At 34.7% G+C, this 22,080-nt stretch overlaps 1 protein-coding gene across 1 annotated transcript in view; it reads left to right on the top strand.

Annotated features, from left to right (window-relative positions):
* Positions 1 to 22,080, top strand: part of LOC150088213 (protocadherin Fat 4-like) — a 415,241-nt gene that overhangs the window by 144,673 nt on the left and 248,488 nt on the right. The window contains exon 3 of the mRNA XM_090369387.1: positions 20,907 to 20,972. Within this exon, the coding sequence (XP_090225513.1) occupies positions 20,907 to 20,972 (66 nt within the window). The remainder of the gene's footprint in view (positions 1 to 20,906; positions 20,973 to 22,080) is intronic.

Genomic DNA, 22,080 nt, shown 5'->3' with positions numbered 1-22,080 from the left:
GTTCGAGGGTACACATTTCTCTTTGCATTTGTTGCTGAGAATTACTTCGTTATATTTTAATTAGTAGCCCCAGCGACATAATGACATCACTCCCGACTCCCGGAGATAGATCCATTATGTAAAATATGAATATATATATATTTTCATCATTCGCTAGATGTCTTTATCTCTGTAGATAGTATTCAGGTGACAAATGGGACTATATGCGACCAAAAAGGTTGAAATGTTGTGTTCTATAGTAGTGGCTCGCAAAGTTCTGTCACTCGGCGTACTCTTAGAATTAAAATCGCTGAATCCGGCACCCCTAGGGATAGAGAGATATCCATGAATTTGGATGGTGTGTTTTGTCGTAATCCCTCTGTCTGCGTGATCTCTGTTGGAATCCATCTCCTCTAAGAAGTTCGTAGTACCTCGGTTGAGAGGCAATATTCTAAAGCCTCTTTTGCAACATAAATAATTTCATCATCTTAACATTTTGGTATATAGTGTTTGATCTTTTGAATGAATGAGTTCATCCCATATGAAATAATTTCACCATAGTCCTTGCTCTTCCTCTCTTTAACGCTGATAATACATTTAATAATAACGAATTTTCATTTTGATAATAACGAATTTTCACAAGAAAATTCGTGATCAATGACAGAAATGTTCTGACATTGAGCATTTCTGTGTGAATTGAATAATTTTTAATCTTTCTATAGTTTCTTGCTTTCGTGTACTGACATGTGTGCAAAATAGATTTATTTGTGTTTTAATTCAATTTGCAAAGACAAAAGATTGAAAAGTGGCAAAATTTTAGCGAAAAATTTAAAACAAATAAAAAACCCACATATTTTAAGAAGAATCTAAATTTGTTTAATTAAGGATGCATCAACTTTTATAAAACCAGAGAAGATAAAATTAAGTTGCTTCATCTTGAGTAACTTTACATAAGCAATTGTAATAAGAGTTTTAGCCTTTTACTATATCAATATGTACTGAATAGTTAAAAATCGCATACCATGAGGCATGTCCTGAATATTTCCCCTGTCTGACAATCCTAGTTTCCAGGTCTGTTCGAGATAATCTTGTCACGTGAATATGACAGGTTTGTGTATCTGGAGTGACAAACGATATTCCATTTATGCTATTTGACAGGAATTGGAACGGTTACCATATTTCTTAAGTTAGGAGTAGCATCTCTTCTAGGTCAAGATAAATACTTCTTGACTTTTTCGACACAAATGTTGGTTGCCATTTGAGTGTGAAAAATTTATCTCAGTGCTTTTCGGAAAGCTCTCTGTTGAGTTAAAAAAAAATGTTCTATTCTAGTAATGAACCGTTACTGGAACACCTGCGTGAATTCCACACATTGACCTAGTGCACACAGAGAAGCTCTTGTTATCTGGAGCAGCAATCCCCGATGATATATTTTTAATCTCATATGGTGTTAATGGTTCCTACCACGATTTATTAAGCTCAAGAGAATTTGGGGCACAAACAGAGTCTGCTATGTTTTAAATTGTCCCGTATCTGCAATACACATTTAATAATGAACAGAGCGCCGCAACAGCATGGTATGCGCAGTAAAATATCAGGATTATGCGACTGCTGTTACTGAAAATAATGGTTCTTCGTTTTGTTTTGTATGATCTTGGTCACCCATAAATGTGATTTGCTCAAGTTGTCGATAAGTAATAATGGAGTTCTGTTTTTCTCAAAAATAACCTGGAATCTTGCTCCAAGAAAAATATAGGAGTTGGCTTTAGAATCTAATATTATGTTATATTATCGGAATGATATTAATTCTAGAATTCAATCATAGTAAAATGGAGTACAAGGTATCAAAAGAAGTATGGTCAGGGAAATTAAAGAGAAAAGTGTATACAGTCCTACACGAACCAGCTGTCTTGAAGAGTAAGACATAATCTCTCTCTCTTCCACGGTATAACTGGATTATTATTGCACGTTGATTCATTCTTTCTGAAGGACAGTGTCATTCAAAAATGCCGATTTCAAAATCAGTGATTATTATTTTATTTTTATTATTTGGCGCTGAAACCTAGAGATGCATGGGTAACAGCTCGTGACGAAACTTGCTCTTGGAGATTAAAGTGCAAACTTGCGATCCATAGAAAAAGAACCAACCGTCATGGTTTTTTTTTTCTTTTCTTTTTTTCCTATAGTTTTCGGCCTTTCCGAGTTGATCAAAGGAATATACAGTGAATGAACCCACAGTAATTGATCTTTTGAGTTCATTGAGGATGTTTCTTAGCCATTTGTGACGAAATTTTCTGTATGGGAATATTGACAATACTTTGGTGACGTCACATTTTCTTATACTGCGCTCGTTTAAAATGCTTTTCGCTTGCAGAAAAAAAGTCTAGAAGAGAATAATAACAAACAGCAGTGCTTTTAACAGGAAGTTATTTATTTTTCGGCAGAAAAAGCTTTAAAATGATAAAGTAACCATTAAAATAAGAATTTTTACATGGTAACTAGAGTATAATTTGCGGCCTGGTTATCAGTCAGTCAATGCGTTAAAATAATTTATAAGAAATGTAAGCACTCTACTCATAAAATATTTTAGTGTAATTTTTGCGTTAACTTTTTATAGAAGAGATATCATCTGTCAAATGGAATGCACAGATGTGCTATCCCTTCTATAAAAAAAAAAAACAATACAATACATTATATAATAATTTTTTATATACAGTACACGCATTTGTTTCCAAAATTATTTGTGTTAAGTGCGCATGTGTGATGTAGACACTCAATGAATAGTTTAGTAAGAATACCGTAAACAGTACGAAATCGAACTTATTGCTACGCGCCATTATCAAGTGCACTATATTCTCAAAAGTAACTGGACACTTGCATGTTCCGAAGAACCTATTATTGGTACAATGTTCAATAACGTCTCGGCCCACTTTCAGCCTTAATTATACACTGTATCCTCTTCAACTCCGGACCAATTTTTGATAAGAGGAAGGCTGCATTTTGGCCCCTTTTTAAATAGAGTAATGAAATTAACTAATAATGGGCAGCGTGTTGGCTTTGCCAAAAACTGACGTACCAGCTCATCCCGAAGGTGTTCAGTGGTGTTAAGGTTAAAATTCTGGCCAACCAGTGAAGCTTTACATCCCTTTGACTTCGAACTAAATAACTTAATGCTGCTCAGTATGACATGTTGCAGTGTCATGGAAAAAGCGAAAAGAGTCTTTGAAGTCCAAGTTTTCCATTTCATTCAGTGCCGGGAGGTACTGAATGGAATGGAAAACAAAGATAATCAAAGATCATCAATTCAAGAGTAAGAGGAAAAGTAAGAAAAAAAGTCAGCTTTACTTTTAAATGGAACTGAACCATCGGAATGTGACAGAATAGTTGTAGTAGAGAGAGAGAGAGAGAGAGAGAGATTAAAAGTAAGATTAGTAGACATCAGAGATGTAAGAGAGTTGGAAGTATTGATGAACAAAATTTGGGACCAATAGTTTTAGTAGGAGACCAGATGGCTGGACTACCATTTGATTTGGATTAAAAAAGTTTTCTATGCTTATTAGCCTTTAAAAATATTGTTTGAAATGACTAATAACTTTAGTGTAGGCAAAAAATGAAGCTACCAGTTTATAAGCCAACTGTGAATGCCACTTATATGCTTATCCTGAACAGCCTTTCTGGTGCATTCCCAGCCTGAACTGGGAATGCACAGTAGCGCATCCACCGGAACGCCGCTCTGGTTCGTCACACGAATCGGTAATGCCATGTACATACTTGGTTATTAAAAATAAGATATTTTATTACGGAAAGTTTCTCTTCGTAAAATATTCCATTTCGACTCCTGCTTTGCACACTCTTTTGGAAAACCACGGCTGAGATAAATGACGAAGTTGTTGGCTGAAATGAGGAATAAATGGTTAAATTTGGTGACTCGGTCGGAGAAAACATTAGGTTGCTATTGTTTGTTGTTTTGTTTTTATAACCAAAGCAACTAAGGCTATGAGGCGACAACTATAATGTGTGTGTGTAAATTTTGTGTATTATTTTATCGCGATGCCTATTTTACTGGATAAAAAGTTTGACTTTCTCAACGCTAGTAATTTGACCACGACGTGATAAATGCCCATCTTCCATGTGGTAAAGACTTGGGTTCGAATCCAGTCGAAACCAAGTCTTTACCACATGGAAGAAAGTAATCAGCTACATGCTACCTGCGAATGGGCAAATTTTAGGATCAAGAGCTTTAAAGCAGTAGTCCAATCAAGGAAAAGAGTGGTAATGAAGCACATCATCCTTTTTTATGATATTATTGTGATACCAAATGATATGAGGCTCCATTGGAAAAGAAACTATCATCAAGTTGTGATCTAACGAATGTGAACCGTGAACTTTGAAAGTTTCTTGGCGAGGAATGAACAAGCGTGTTGGTTATGCGTTTAGAATACATTTCATCCAAGCAGATGAATGAACAAGTTGTGTAAGGTAATAATAGCCAAATCAGAATCTCTAACAAATGAGTTTGCACAACCAGAAAATTGAAGGCGTCTGGAACATTAAAATCAGCAAAGACACTGTCAGAGAAGTTAGTTGGAGAAAGTAGAGTTTAAAAGATAGACAGAAAAGTTCCGAATGGTTTGTCGAATTGGGTGAGATAGAGGCAACAAATTAATTTAAATCTTAGAACAACATGTATTTATGTAAGGAATTAGGAGGTTTAATTCTTTTCGCACATAAGTTTTTTTTTCCAGATTATCTAGCGGCTAATAAAAACTGTTTTAAGGCTTTATCTTATACTTATTAATCATACTGGAATTCAAAAGAGATTGGAAGATATTTTACTCTAAATGCCAACCATGGATGTTTCCATTAAGCAAAGTACAATATTAGGTCGGCTGACCAATCATCTATCGCCTACTGTTTCACGATGCCTTAAGGTTCTTCATCTGTATGTATGCTATACAACGTACAATGGCCGTAAAATGTTTTTTTGTTGTTGTTGCTTTCTATATGCATGAACCAGAGTAAGATACCAAAAGTTTTGGGACAAATGAAAAATGAACAAAGATTTACAAATCAGAACTTATTGGCCTCTAATACATACAGCTCTCCTTGGAATATTTTCTACTAATTTAATAACACGTGCATTTCTTTATTCCTCCATCAGAACAGTTTTAAATTGAATAAGTAATGTTGGTTCATTAAGAGCCCTCATACGCCACCCAATTTTCTTCCCATAGTGGCTGTGCTGGGCTCTGAACGGATCAGTAAATTGTTACATTACTGTCTGTCTAAGCCAAGCCGTACCAGACCCAATGAAAGCGGACATTTATCTTGCTAAAAATTAAATGCTTCATAAAACTCTGTATTAGAAGAACGGCTATATCAGGCATATCAGCATTGCTCTTATAAGGTACTGTACCATTCCCAAAAAACATTGGTCACCATCCCACAAAAAGTAGGCTAAAATTATGAAAATTCCACCATGATGCAAATTTCAAAAGTACTGTACCTGCACGGTTCAGGTACAGGTAGTTTTGAAGACATTCTCCAAGGATGAAGCTATACTCAATTCCTGCACTGTAGACTAGTGAATTTCCCTCTATCATGATATCATTGGACCCATTGCTCTACACTGATTGGAAGAAAGGATTAGATAAGTAGTTGCCCGTTGAACCTCTCTTGATGAAATTTTCTGTATACAGTATGCATACTAAGCGCTGCCCCATTGCGTTTCTGGAGCTCTTTGGATAATTTTGTTCGCGGCTTTTCAGGATAGCGCGTTCAACTACCCGGGGATCAAGTTGACTTATGCCAGCTGACCTCCAGTGACATGGCATGTTTTTTTCGAAAGGATTTCCTGTCGTATGGCATACCATAACATATCAAAATTCAAATTATCCGAACTGGCTTCGCATGATTAGATTATAAATAATACTTCTAACTTTTTAAGCTTTAATTATAACTCTATGCTACTGTACCGTCCTCTAAAATAATTAACTAAATTGTATAAAATGTGCTTAATCGCTAATGTTCTAATAATTTTGTACGATAGCACACTTTTACGTTTGTTCAAGTTACGCATGATCATTATGTGCAGAAAAGGATAACATCGAGATAACAAAGAACTACGGATATTTTAAATAAAAATCAATTAAAAGTTTTATTAATATACAAGGGCCTGTCCATACGCAATGTCTCTTTGGCCATAAAATAAAAATAAAACCAATACAAGGTTTGAAATTATTATCATCTATTAAACAACTACCAGGAAGGATGTACATGTTATTCTATTTATTCCCCTTGTTTACCAATATTTTTGCCATCATTCTTTCCAACCCGCTGTTGGAGCTAGCCTCACACTTTCTTTTTCAGCTCCTCCTTATATAGAAAAGTATTTTCTTTGAAGATAACTCTTTGTATTTCCAAACAGAAAAAAAATCGGACGTAACCAAATCCAGACTACATGCAGGATGAGGCAAATTTCTCCACCCTAGGTCTGCTATTTTCATCTGGGCCATATGAGTAGTGTGTGGCTTGACATTATCATGGTGTAATGTGATTCTGTTAGAGATTTCCAATATCTCTATTAAGCTTATCAAGCGTTTGGAAATAGTTTTCCTTGTTTATAGTCTGACCTTTCTCCTAAAAATCAACGAAAATTGTGCCCTCTCTCTCTATAATATTTTGTGATGATTTGGAAATTCGAGGTTCCTTCTTTTTTTCGAGATGACAGATGTGTCCATTCCATAGATTAGCGTTTAGAATAATGATCATAATGGAAGATCCGGTCTCGCTGTTTTCAGGCCTTTAAAAAATCCCTGAAATTTAGCGCACTCCTGAACAGGTATTGGCTGATATCCTTCCTGTATAAGTTCGTTTCTCTTCTCAATAACTTGGATACCCATTTGCATCATACTAGTGCAAGAATTAGAGCGTTGATTTCTCTTTGAACATCCTAGCGCTTGCATCATCATCATTGCATATGTGGTTATTTTCCTGTCCTTTTGAATCGTTTTATTCAAAAGCATTAATTATTATTTCAATGCGCAACTTTAGTTAAGGTATTGTTCCGAAGTTTCAGTAAAGCACTAGTCATGGGAGATGAATGCGATAACTGTTCACTGCCAAGTTAAAATAAAAATACAACTAATAATATTTCTTTGTTAAATACGGAATGCATTATTTCATATAAAAATGTAATATGAAATATAATAAAAATGTTATTATATTTTATATGAAATTTCAAATTTATATAGAAACCTCATCTATTCCACAGATGAGGATATCTGTGGAACCACAATGAAGATAAGGACAATTTCCTTATCTTCATTGTGGAAGACAATGATCTTGGTTCTTTTATATTAATAGAGATTCTTTAAAATCTGACAATGTAGAATATACTAGTGCATCTCCAAAATTATGCTACAGGTATGAGTAATTTGGGCCAGATGATTCAGATTTATTTTATCAAGCGGTTCCTTCCAAAATTTGGCAACACCACTATTCTATTCAATATATAGTTAATTTACATAATTACAATGTACTCTCTCCCCTGTTTTGCCCAATTGGACGGTGGGAAGACCCTTTTAAACGACACATTATAGCAATACAAAAAAAACACATACAGAAGACAGTTCAAAGTCCAGGTTATAAATAACTGTCAGCCATTTCATCATCGTCAAATAAGATGGCTATAGTATGTCATATCAAATCACAAATCAAATAACTGTGAATAAGGAAATCCTCACGAAATCAAGGAGTTCTTCAAGAATCTACATCCCAGATTCTGTAGGAACCATGCACTCCGATGAAAAAAGCCTGCACAACAAATTGCTGCCATACAGAACTGTCAGCACAAAGAGCCGGAGCTCTGTAATATCGCGAACCAGCACAAGGAGCTGCCTGTAGTCGGAACAGTGCTGACAGCACTGTAGACTGTCAGGGGATATTGATATTCCCCGACAGTTCAAGAGGAAACCAAAGACGTCAATCGTGTGTATGCGGAAGTAGAAGTGGACCCTCGTCCAAATTAAAGAAAGAATGCGACATCCTTGCTTACTCCCACAAAAACGAATTCTTTCATTCTGTTACGCACGCAGCAAGCAAGTTCTTCATATAAAAATTATGAGCTGTGTTAAACTGCAATATTGCACACATCTTCCATACCTCCCTCATTAGCAGCTGAGTTTCAAAGCATTTCAAGATCCACATCTCCAATCACAAGAGCCTGATCTACCGCAGTGTCACATTCAACCACGATGGCTCCCAGTTTTCCCAATTAGTAGACCTACTCCTCCCAGAAGAGAGAAGGATTTGAATGTAGCTCTACTACATGAACTCAATCCAGTAAGCCAAGTTCTCAGCATTCTAGCTAAGCCAGGTCATAAACCACACTGTACTCCACTACCAATCCCAGGCTTCCAGCGTCCTTCACCTATCAAATGATTCGATTAAAAGTAATGTCCAAATCGTCCTCGTTTCATGCACATCTTCCCCACTAAAAAAACCTGAGAGATGGTCATTGACATACCAGCCTACTTAGGAATTTGTCACATTTCATAAAAAAATACAGATAAAAGCTTCATTTTATTTTATTTTTATAAGTTATGTCACTTACCTTTCCATGAACATATGTGACCTGAATTAGCAATAAGGAAGTATACTTCTGTTTGATTAGCAATGTGTTCATCGTTTAATTTGTTTGGATGCAAATAGTATACGCATACCTCTCGTAACCCAGAATGCAGTACAGTCAGCTGGTACGTTTATTTACAATAAAGAAACAAAAAACTTCTTGAATTATGAGTTCTGGTTACACGATGTAGAACATTTTACTATATATATAATCTTTATTTTTCAAGCAAAATGTTACGTGTACACTTCACAGCGTGTTGGTCTGGCACGTGGTTGAATCAATTCGGAGAAATTCTTATCATATAGAGTTATGTGGTCCGAAAAATATTAGTTTTTTTTTTTTTATTATTTTGACATCTAAAATTATGTACTTACAGGAGACAATCAATTAAGTAGAGATCATTTACAAACATTAATTTTAAAGTCAGTTCTTTTATGCACCATTAATTAATTATAAATCCTCCACAAACTGGTGTTGTACTAATACAAACTAAATTAATATTAGTTTACAGAAACAAAATAGCTATCTACGCCTTCAGCAGGAACGTCTGAGAAAATTTAAATAAAACTTTCAGTCTTAATTATATGAGGTTACTGAAAGGCCCATCGAATGTTTAATTCATATCATTCACCTCCATCTCGCCAATCATGGAAGCCAGAAATTCTTTGGTCGCTTTATTATTATAAAGCGACCTGCCTTTGGTCGCTTTATTATTATTATTATTATTATTATTAATAATAGCCATATGGTGCAAGGAAGCCTGAGGCTTATGCTGCACCAGCCAAAAAAAAAAATTCCCGAGTTATCCTGAGAGAGAGAGAGAGAAGAATGATGATATCCAGCTCAGGGCCCTGGGTGTGTCAAGCCCATACTCACCAGATGTGAGCTCCTGGGGCTAACTTCAAGTGATTTTGCAAAGTTCGGTACTGATAGTGATGAGGTAGACGATATTTATTCAAAATTTACGTATTGCCAATAAATCGCTCTTGGGCTGCATCTGCATCTTGAATGTTTTTTAGCATTTGGACTTGCACAAAATGCTGGGTAAGGTGAAGCTTCTGGAAATTGCATTTTCGTGGTTGGGAGAAGCTGTAGAGCAAGTGAGCTAATTATCCACTGACAATCATAGTCACATGAGTCTGAAGCTCAGTCTTAATGATCTATTTCCGTTTCATCTTTTTGCTTGCTGTTGCAGGAGCAAGAGGAAACCATTTTTATTTTTGCCAAACCAGAAGTTTCAAATTCTAAAAGTTTAGAATTTTTGTTGTGAAGACAATGTTTATTTTACGCATAATGGTTATTACGAATAGCTTTCATACATATGCTAATTTGGTTAGCTTAATCATTAGTACTTTATTGTAAAATATCTTTTACGTAGTACTAATGATTTATTTGATTTTAAAATTGTGACATATTTCTGTTTAAACTGTATACTGTATCATGAAACAGGTTGCTCGCTTATAAATTTATTCTCACTGATAAATAAATACTGATTTAATTTTTGTACAGAACTGATTGAAAAGCTCAGTGATAGAATTGTTTATTTTCTCCCCTTCGGGTTCAAACCACACTGAACTTTTAGGCTTCTCTCTAAAAATATACATATTCACGTACAGCATATACAAGTTTACCTATTACAGAACAGAGCAAATGTGAGAAAACATCAAAGAAAGTGATGATAGAGAAATATAATGGGGGAATTTAAAAAAAATATTCGCATTGCAATAGCAAATGAATGTTGCAAAAGAAAAGAGGAATCAGGAACTGGGATAATGATATTAAAATCATTATACAGTAAAAGAAAGAAGCCTATAACATGGTTAAGCAGCAAAACAATAGAAGCAGAAACTGAATATGAAAGAAAAATAGCAATAGCTAGAAAGGCATGTAGAAAGAAAAATAGAGATAAAATGTGAGACCATTTTGTATCAAAATTGTAAAGGAATATATCAGTGAAAAGACCCAATTTCTATAAAATCATAAAAAATATGAATAAAGGCATTAAAGAAAATACCGATCTCGAAATAATTAAAAAATAAACCTGGTTAGAATACTTCCAAGATTTATGGACAGAAATTGATACTAACTTGTATAATATATCACCAAATGAGAATACGCATAGGGAAGATATATCTTTACGAGAATTTAAAGATGCTTTAAATAACAATAAATCTGGAAAGTCTCCAGGTGAAGACAATATAAACATGGAATTCATAAAATATGCTGGTAATAATTTCCATAGACTCCTGTTAAGATTCTATAATTTAGTTTGGAACCAAGGAACAAGTCCATCAAGCTGGAAAAATGCCCTTGTCATCCTTATATTTAAAAAAACGGCCATAAATCTTGTTGTGAGAATTAGAGGAATAAGCCTTCTAAATGTTGGATATAAATTATATGCACAATTATTGTCATCAACATTATGGAAATTTATTGATCCAGCTTTATATGAAGAACAGAATGGATTTAGAAAGGGAAGATCCTGTAGATTCAACTTTTACATTAAAATTTTTAATAGAGGAAAACAGAGAATGTAATATTGAAACACATTTCACATTTATTGATTTTAGGAAAGCTTTCGATGTGGTCTCTAGAGGAAGGTTATGGGAAATTTAAAAACAATTAAATATCCCTAATCAATTATTAAATGCTATAAGTCAGGATGCCCGATGTCACCATCGTTTTTTAATATTTATACAAATACAATAGTCAAAGAATGGAAGAACACTATCAATTGTGGTTTTAAAATTTATCGAGTAACTAAATTAAATAATTTATTATTTGTGGACGATCAAATGATAATAGCACAGAATGAAGACGAACTTTAAAGATCAATTTTTACCTTAAACAATATTGCTAAAACATTTGGAGTGGAAATTTCAAATGAAAAGACTAAAGTTTTATAGTATTTAAAGGTAATTATCCAATCAGAAGCAAAATAGTAATAGAAAATACCATCCTGGAACAAGTAAATTCATTTAAATATCTTGGATATTATATTCCCTATGTCAAAGAAACAGATATGGAATCAAAACTTTCCAGTTTTCTAAAAGTTACAGGTTTAATTAACAATATCCTAAAACCCAATAAAGTTCAAAAGCATACAAAGATAAAAGCTTATAAGGTGATAGCAAGACCCACTTTACTCTATCGAAGTGAAACGTGGATAATTAAATCAAAAGATGAGAAAAGGATTGAAAGTGCTGAAATGAAATTTATTCACAGAACCAGTGGCTATAGATTATTGGACAAGAAGAAAAGTTCTGATATTCCTAAAGAATTGGGTTAAGTTAACTGCAGCCATTATCAACCCACTGCAGGATGGAAGCCTTCTCAACAATTCATGCTGGGAGAAATGGATCATAATCTACCACGCTGGTCCAGTGCGGGTTGGCAGATCTACCGTATTTAGCAGTCAGGGGCTTGAACCCCGGTCTACTCAAAGAGCGTGTGCTACTGCACTCCCGCTCCTGACAATTGGAATTAGGTATATTGATCCAATAATAGATAGAATATACATATACAGAGGAAAATGGATTAAACATTTGGATAGGGTGCATCCAGCAAGATTACCAAAGCCGATTATGAAATATCGGCCAGTTGGAAGAAGGGATCCAGGACGTCCGAAGAAAAGATGGACTGAGACCGGAACAGGCCGTCTGGTCTAAATCCTTGAAAGGACGATGATGATGACATATTATATTTGATATTTTTGATACATTGTGGAAATAAAACAATTTGCAGCAGATTTGTGCATGGCTATCCTGGTGACGTTCCTTATTTGGATCAATATATGGTAAACAGTAGCAGATAAAATGTTACGATGTGTATCAGTAGGTGGGTGGGCGGTTGAACGAGTTACCGTTACATAAAAAAAGAGGGTGTTTTTGGTAAAAAAAAAAAAAAAAATCTAGTTACGCTATGCGAGAATTGCATCTACAATTTTTGTTTTTCATTCAAAGTTTTCTTTGCCTTATGGCGTGTGCGCGATAGCGTTAAATAATCGAAAAATATAATGAATAATGTTGTTATTATTATTGGTAATTTACATTTTAAGTTACTAATTAGTAATTATCATTAGTATATGTCCTTTCTCTTTCAAACTTTCTAGCTTGTCCTTATAATGGATTTTAAGAAATTTAAATATAAAGGTTTCGAATCGCTTGGCACTCTACCAGCGAGCGAGCCAGATTGTTAGTTATTTTAAAGAAATTTTAAAAATGAATGTTGTAGCTAATTTTGATTAAGAAATAGATTCGAATTCTTATACCGGAAAACCGAAGCGCCTGACAAAACGGTAGAATTATTATTGCTCTTATATTATTTCTCCCAGACTGGGGTTTCCACCTCGTGACGGGTATTACTACCAAGTACACAGGGTGGATGTTGTTATGTCTGGTGTTACTGTTGGTCGAGGAACTCTCTGACTATCCTACAGGTGTTCAGGATTGCGACTTTCTGGGAGACCTATTGCTGCTAGGCTGCTATGTAGAGTCTTTGGTACCATACCTGTGGTTGGCACGATGATTGGGATGGTTGACACTTATTATTATTACATTATTATTATTATTATTATTATTATTATTTTGTAATAAATTTTTTTAGTATTCATCTCCATCATCCTTTGTGGTATATTTAGAATAAGGATGCTCAACTTTTTTCTTTTTAAATTAGATACTAGTTATTCAAAAAATACAGTTTTCTTATGTCGTCCTTTTTATAATAAGATAAATTCTGCTTATTTTCTATTACTATCTGGTAACACTTTATACTACCACCCGCTGTTCTAGACTATAAAGGCCATGTCTGCTCTGCATTGCGGAAATGGTACATATATTTATTTGTTGTCTCTCGCTTTATGAATATTACGTGTTTTAACTTTCAACTGCCAAGAGCATTGCACTCCATACGTGGAATACGTAAAATCTACTTAATATATTTGGCGCGGTGGCTGAACGGCGTTGCTATTTTAAAGTCAGAATTTGCTGCTTATACTTAGCACTCAGAATCATCGAAGTTATGTCTCCCTCAACTTTGTATAAAACACTGACGCGATTTAATGATGAATTATTCATACACTGCTGCGAATAAAAATGTAGTCCAGATAGGGATTATAAACGATTATCCTTCGCCATTGCTACATGCGAACGAAAGCCAAGGTGATATTTTTCACCCCGTGTTTTAAGTGCTGTAACTATCCTGCTCGATATATGTGGATAAAGCGAGTATGAAAATAGTGAACGTTGAATTTGAGCGCTCCGAGGACGGCCGTAAATCTCTCGGTTGCTTATTTTAGTAACACTCTAACATCGAGGGGTCTGTCGCCGGTGGCCGTCACTGGTAAATAAATTATCACGACTGTTTGTTTATGTGAGGAAGAAACAGAAGATTGGTGTACGTTCAATCAATAGACATAAATCCAAGGATAGCATAGGACACCAAGTGTACTTTGGATTTCTTCTAAGCAAGGATCTTTATTATGAACGTCAGTCAAGTAGCGATAATCTTACTACACAAAGTACTCCATTTCCAGATAAAAGAGAAACTAATGGACTGGTTGTTAAAATAAATACTTTATAATGCACTCTGACTGGCTTTCAAAGCAATCAGACCCACTGTTGTATATCCTGTAAACTAACCGGATATCAATATCAGTTACTTTTTGCATTCAGTTTCATTGACATCTGTTTTATTAGATGCGTAGGAAAATCATGTATTTTAATATCAACTTCGTTATGAGTTGTTTAATATGAATTAAGCAGTTCAACTAAATTATCTGCTACCGCTATTGAATAATTTATTTATTGCGTATTAACGTTCAGGGTTCATGGGCCTATCCGGTAGACATCGATACAATTTTAAGACGTATTCCTTTACTTTCAGGTCTTTTAAGATAAAGTACAACGGGGATATTGAAAAGGAGGAATCGATTGTCACCAAACTAATTTCAGCTGTTTGCCTTAGTTGAGAAAATCACTTCTTGACATCGTTCGGTGTTGTTTGATGTCTCATTAGTGAGTGGACGAGAGGAGTAGGGAAAATAATTTAGTATTTCCAACAATGTTCCTGAAAACTGAATGATATAAATTATGTGTTAATAAACTATCTTTTTTGATATTGTGCATTTCATTGCTATTCACGATCAGTAATCCTCTTAACATCTTGCACAGCGCGTCATTTATCATTATTTTCAGATAGAATCTCCTGCTTCCATAAGATATGGGTTTCCGTTATTAGAGCAGTGGTTCTTAACTTTTCTCTGAGTATCCCTTAAGCCATCAGTTAAATCATTGATTACCCCCAATCAATCTCTGCACATACATTCAATGGATGGGACACGCAATGCACGGAGACCAGAAGAAACTTAGTTGGTCGTCAGATGCTCTTAAAGAGTTACCAGATGAAATTATTAATAACTACATTCTTAAAGGAATTTCATCAATACCAGTTAGGCTAAGTAACTACTACTCACTTAACATGGAAATGCCATGATAAGTTTTGCCTTTGTAAAAGATGAAGATAAATTAACTTACTCCCGCCTCAATTGGAGTTAGTTTATTTACATTGAATTTACAGAAGCAAACTTCGTGTATGTTACCATATTGGTGAATATAAATCGACCCACCAATATCACTTCAATTTCTTTTGAAAATGGATAATTTTTATATAAAATATTAGTGAAAAAGTCACAAAAATTTAAAAGTAAAAATTAATTTTAACTTCAAGTAATCAAGATATTATTCATGGTAATAAATAAAACTACACTTGATAGGAGAGAAGGGGGGAAAATGAATAAAAAAAGTAATGAAGAAATATATAAATACCCTCTTGAGAACCAGCTTAGCTCCACATAACACGCAGTGCAAAGACAGATTCCATATGAATCTCATTGCCAAAAACAAATGCATGTCATTATCAATGTGTAGACAGGAAAGTTAAAAAGAAAATTAAAAATGATAGAGTTAGAATGTTATACCGGCTCTTCAGTGTGACCAGTGCTCTGTCTAAGATGCAGTGCTGGGCGGCACAAGAGAGCCACTTTCAGGCGCAGCAACAGAAGCTGCAGAAGTAGTGTACGTCGTCTAGTTAGGCCTTGTTAGTAAAGGTTTGTAACTGATTTAAGACATCTTTGAATTGAGGAAGTTCTGATTCGTGACCAGGAGAGAAGAGACTGCAGGAGGCAGCTAGCGGATGATGGTCTTAATAGTAGGGACAGTGATACGGAACATGTTCCCAGTTCGAGTTGCCCATAGTGACAGAGTGAAGTTTCGGAAAGGTGGAGGAAATAAGTTTGACCCGCATTGAGCCATGGCCGGTGAGAATAAAAAAGTGTAGAGACTGTGAAAATCATTTTTGCGCGGAACGCTGTAAAACAAAAGAAACGAGGAGGAATGAATTTGGAGATTCAAAGCACGTAGATGTTACAAACCTACGATCCTGCAATTATGGGGATGGACATGTGTAATTGTTAGGGCGGCTCCTAGAACGTCAGTTCAAATCCATCTCGTATTTTTGTGAAGAGTAGTACCACTGAAAAAGGGCCAGAATGTGATTAGTATAGGTTCGTGAGTATTGTGTTGTTGGCTACTGAGAAGCAGTGAAGCTGCGATTCTGATGTTGCCAAAAGGTTGAGCCAGATTCCTCTGGGAAAGCCCAATCCGGAGTAGAAAAAAAAAAACTTTCCCGTGGTATTCTAAAAAAATGTGTACTACGGCTTTTAAAAATTTAGCATTAACTTGCCACACTGCCTGGACAGTAAACTTTAATTCCAGTTTAAAACTGCTTTCATTGAGTATTTCAGAGACAAGCAAATTTATTGCAGAATGCAGTATACGAAATTTACAGAAATAATATATTGATTTATGACTTTAGGTTTCTTTGGAGCTAAAGCTGTGAGGTTTTTATTTTAAACAATCAGTTAATTTAGTCTCTTTCATGACACACGCTTTGTTCACATCCTAAGTTTTTTGTGATTTTAACTGGCTGATGCCCTCGTGTCTTGTGGTGAATGAAGGTGTGGTATCGTTTCACACGTAGTCAGGCAACAGAAGATAAAATCAATAAACTACGATATTAATAATATATTTTTATTCTATGTAAACTTTACATTAGCATAAGCACCATTATAGAAAGTCCGTGTTGCATAGTGCTATGTAAGTGATCAAGGTAATCCATCCCCGTAATGTGATGGTTTATTTTAATGTAAAATCTGCGTATAACAAAATATGTTATTAGTACTGTGTCACGTGATAATGCTTACTTAAGAACCTGAATTTTTAAAAAGAAATCTGCACGTATGGTATTTCTGAAACCTGTAAAAGCTCCTTCACAACTAATTGATTGGAAATTCACCTCTTAAGAACTTGTTGAGCAGCGCTCTTATATGGTTGACGATAGATTGATATCTCATTTCATGCATTTCGCTAATGTAATCCTGGTCCATATTTGGTTGGTTGGTTTTTCTTGTGGTATTTTCTTGTTGCTTTGTCTGGTGGGCCTCTGCAACTGGGTCAATAAACTTTTCTTCTTAAGAGGAGGTTCTCATCCTTTCTTTCTAGTATGCATCTCACAGAAGTATTCGCTTCTTTGTAATTTCTCTCAGCGAGCAAATTTTCATTTTTTTTCTCCGTTTCGGGAACAGGTTTGGTTTATGCTCGCTATTATTATTATTATTGAAGGTGTGCTCTGCTGCTTATGATGTCTGGCATAATGTGCATCTACACACATTTCGTGCGACACACTTAGAGCTAAATAAGAATAACTGATTGTTTGGGAAAGTATATACTTTTCCAACCACCATGGCAATGGTGATCAGCGGGGAGGAATCTTCACGACCGGTTATCTTCTCATGCGGCTTCACTGCCAATTCCTAATAATAGCAGTCAGATTGGGTGCTAATTTTGCGAACTTATTTTATATATATATATATATATATATATATATATATATATTTTTTTTTTTTTTATTAAGAGACATTTTGCTCTTGAACTGATATCTCTATACTTTGATCTTTTATTTCATTTTTCTTTCATAATTGTAATATTTGAAGGCGCTGCCTATAATTTAAAAACTGTCGTGGAAAATAAATACTTTTCACCGCTTTCCACATTCTTACTGAGTAATGTAACTGTTAGGAGATTTAGTCTGATGATTTATGAGAATCAATAAAAATAAGAGTTTCTTCTAATTATTCCTGCCATATTTCCCAGAATAGACGTATCAGTTTTCAGATTAATCTCTTTCTACACTGTGATTTTTGTACACTGAGACTGGAGTTGCTGTGAACGAACGAGACTATGTGAATGCAATAGTTTCCGAGCTGCAGCACACATACCCATAGTACGTTTCGCATGTATCACTTTGTCAGTTTGCGCGTTTTCTGGACGAAAATCCGAGTTTCCGGGAAATAAATTCACGCAACCCTCGCCTCCATCCAACTAGCTCTCAGCTGTGGTGTGTTAAAAAGTCCATAAAAATTCCCAGCGTCTTTGTTGAGATTCGAACCCAGTACGTTTCCACGCGATGTGATTATTTAGAACTGATAAAACCCGGACTGTGTTATACTGGAGGGTTTTATTAGTCCTAAATACTGTACAAATGTGCGACTTATAAATTTAGTTTGTGAGGCTAAGATTGCTGCGGTGTTCTCTTTGTATTAAGAACAGCTAATCGTTCTGTGATGGCTTTGTTCTCGTATTAATAAAACCCTGTTCTGGTCCTTCTCATTTAAAGGATAGAACTCAACATATTTGAATATTATCAAGGAATTCGTGTTTAAATAAGCAATTTAGTCAGATTCCATATTGAATCTTGAAATGAAAGAACACGAATAGTATAGATAGAAAGAAGGAACTTAAAAATACCATGGGTACGGATTCTTTCCCTGGGAACAGAAATGTCTATTAATGGACTTGTGGTGGAACAGCCTTTTTTTACTTCCGTTACACACTTTCAATCCGGAACTAACTTTACAGCTGTGGTGTAGGCGGGATGGCCACATGCATCAACACGTGAGAATTACCGTACCGTATATTTGCCAGATGTTTACCCACTCACATGCAACGATCCGTTAACATGCAAGAGTGTCGGAGGGGAAGCCTTCGTCTGTTCCAAGAACAGTCCTGACACTGACGGGAGACGACGAATATCCAGCTGAGAAAAACAAGCAGAAGGAAGGGGATTGACAACTGGAGATGTTTTTTATATACTCGTATTTGCAGAAACAGAGTGGAATCACTTTTTAGCAAGTAGGGTGGCTAATGTTACTGATGTACATCGAAAGTATGTTTCCTTAAGGAGACAGGTCCATATGTGCACTCATGCGAAGTTATTTGACAGTTATTAGAATTTAAATTTAATCTATTAGAATCTGACAGCTATTAGAATTTAAAGTATTGCATTAAAACTTCATTTTCGCGATGATATCAATTTAGTACTAGTAGTTTAGTCACTTGGTGTAAATGTTTGCAGTTATATTTTATTATGATTATTTTTTTACTAATTTTAGATATACGATAATTGTCCATATTTTCCATAATTCATCAATAGGTAATTTAAGTACTATCCACAAAATAACAAAATCGAGCATAGAATAAACGCAATTTACAGACAAAAATATATTTTCTAACAAATATGATGAGAGTTTGGTATCTCGCGCAAATATTTTTTAGATTCAAAAATAATTACTGTTTCTATGTAGACTAAGGCTGCCATCTAATTATGAAAGATAAAATAGTAAACTCCAATGTTTTAACAGTTCTATTTTCCTTGTATAATTTAAGCACCTTTTTAAATTTAGAAAAGAAACATCAGATGACTTATAGGTTGTTTTGGAGAATTTTTGACTCATAGACGATATTGTGTGCCAATTCGCATTGTACTGTAGATTGTTTTAATGTGTATTACGCGTGTTTTAATGTGCATTACGTGTGCGTGTTTCATCGACCAATTTGCACGTTACGCGACATGAAAAACTCAACACAACAGGAGAAAGAAACGTGGCTGAAATAGAAGCTGTAGTTAGCCGATCTGTCTGAGATTGGATAAATATGGACAATCACGTGATTCCGATTTGTATGTGCATTATAAAAGAATATGTAGCAAAATTACTGATAGGGTAAGACCGGCGAAAAAAGTATTAGCAAAGAGATCTAAGAACGGGGATAGAGTTCTTCTCATATCTACATACAAAAAAGAAGAGAGTAACTCAAATAAATAAACTGTGATTTTTAAATTTTTTTTTTTTTTTCCAGTATGAGTAGTAAACAAAATTCTTTTATTTCCGTGAGAGAAATGGAGAAGTTCATATGTTATATTCTACTTATCATAAAGAGCAATTATGAAAGAAAAACAAAAGCAGAAATTGCAAAGTAAATGCATATTTAATATCCTGTTTGGTGTGGCTATTTTATATTCCGGTGTGTGTGCATGTCTGTCTTTCTGCGGACACTTGCGAAGTGACATCATTAAGCCTCGTGTTAAGGAACCTTGAATAGTTTCTTTTAAGGAATTGGTCAGTCACTTTGATAATAAAACAAAACATTCAAGGATATAAAAGCTTTTAGTTCCGGCTCTAACGGGTTGCACATTATTAATTGTCATTTCTCTGAATATTCATAATATTATTTTTATTATTCGTTAGAGACCTACTGCTGTCATCATCCAATACTGTATTTGAAGTTAATAATGGATTCAGAATACTGATTATATTCGATAAATACAAACTTGAGTAGTCTTGATTTTAAGACTCGACAGGTTTAAAAGTTATCCCTGTTTACAGCGAACTTTATTTTATAATATTGTGATTTCTTATCATACTTAAATGATATTCTGGAAAATTAAATATGTAAAATTATTTTCTCTGCATGACTAACTTGCCTTTTGTGTCTGCTTCTGTAAATTCTGTCTATAGCATCAGAACTAAAAATAAGAGTTTATTTGTTTATTTAAAAACAAGATTAAAGGAATGGTTGATTATAGTCCGCATAAAGAGATCAAAACATGATTAGTAGGTTAGCGATTGGGATTAAGAAATATTACTGATATTACAATTTTATTTTGTCAAAACAAGTTTCGCAAAATGAATTGGTTTCACTTAATAAAGCAGTCAGTAATTATTGAATAAATAAATCTCTCTAGCGAAATACGAATTTTGAAGGCTTTATTTTTTTAAGATGTTCGTCATACAATTTGTGATTACATTGCTGGGCTGTACATAATTAATAACAATTCAGATACAACATTAATAGTTGAATAAGGATCGAGTTCTGTTTCTCAAAGTCTTCTTCCCTTTCAGCGTGCCAGTTTTATCCAGTTGGAGAAAACAGGAGATTCGAACGCGTAGAAGAAAATATTCCTGTAGGTAAGTTCTCTGTTTTGAGTTTGAATACCTAACGACACTGTTATACACGAGACAAGGTGATTTATAACTCTGAATCCCATTGGAAATTGGTCATACTAGAAATATTTTGTTGATTGTGATAATAAAATGTCTTTAAACTATTCAAGTTATTTGTTTATGGAATTTATGGAACGGAAACTTCAAATGAAAGCTTGCATTACGAGAGATTTGAGCTGTTACTGAACTTTAAGTACTGTGGACAATTTGCAAACAGGATCTTAAAACTGGAACACTTTGATAAAATTAACATTTCAGAAAACTGTTATTTTAAAGGAAGAATTGCGGTAAAATCAGTGGATTTCCTGTCGGTTGAATCGAATTAGTGACTTCAAGCATTCTCACGCAACTTTGACACGCTCTGATTGTCAACATCAAGTAATCATGTAGAGCACTGTACGACTTCCCTGACATCCTGACAATAATTGAATTGGAACTGCTGGATGAAATACGTAACTTACAGAATATAGCTGACACCTATCGACATTAATAGTTAGCATTTATTCTGAATAAAACATGTTTGAAGTATCTATTATTGTCCACAAGAAAAAAACAAAAACAAAAGATCCTCTAACTACAATGTTTCATTCAGCAAAGCCACAGTCATTGCGATAACTAGGCTGGATAATGGTCTATTAGTGTGCTAGAAGATGAGTTGAAAATAAGAGCTTTTGCCCCCTTATACAATGGTATGACACATCGAGAGAGAGACCTTCACACACTGATCTCTTTTTCAGTCGTTCTGGTTCCAATGCGCTCCAGTTTACGTCACTAGTTGCATGGAGAAATGGGAATACCACGCAGAGCTAAGAACACTGCCTGAATAATAACTAATTGCATAATTATATTTTTAGAAATAATATGTGGATGGTAAATTGAGAACCGCATGTTCAAATAGTTGTGTAGCAGAACATAATTTTAACCTACTTTCTAAAAATAGAAGGCAGGCTTATGAGTCCACTTTGCATTTGTTCGGCCCCTATTTTGTAGCCGGATTCAATTAAATTCTCAGTATATGAGGAGTGGTATTGAGGGTTCTTGTACAAAACAGAATGTTTTCATTTCAGCTCAT

The sequence above is a fragment of the Mastigoproctus giganteus genome, chromosome 3 (genome assembly GCF_048544385.1).
Source record: "Mastigoproctus giganteus isolate SK-2022 chromosome 3, ASM4854438v1, whole genome shotgun sequence".
Taxonomy (NCBI): Eukaryota; Metazoa; Arthropoda; class Arachnida; order Uropygi; family Thelyphonidae; genus Mastigoproctus; species Mastigoproctus giganteus.
This window is presented reverse-complemented; position numbering and strand designations above follow the sequence as displayed.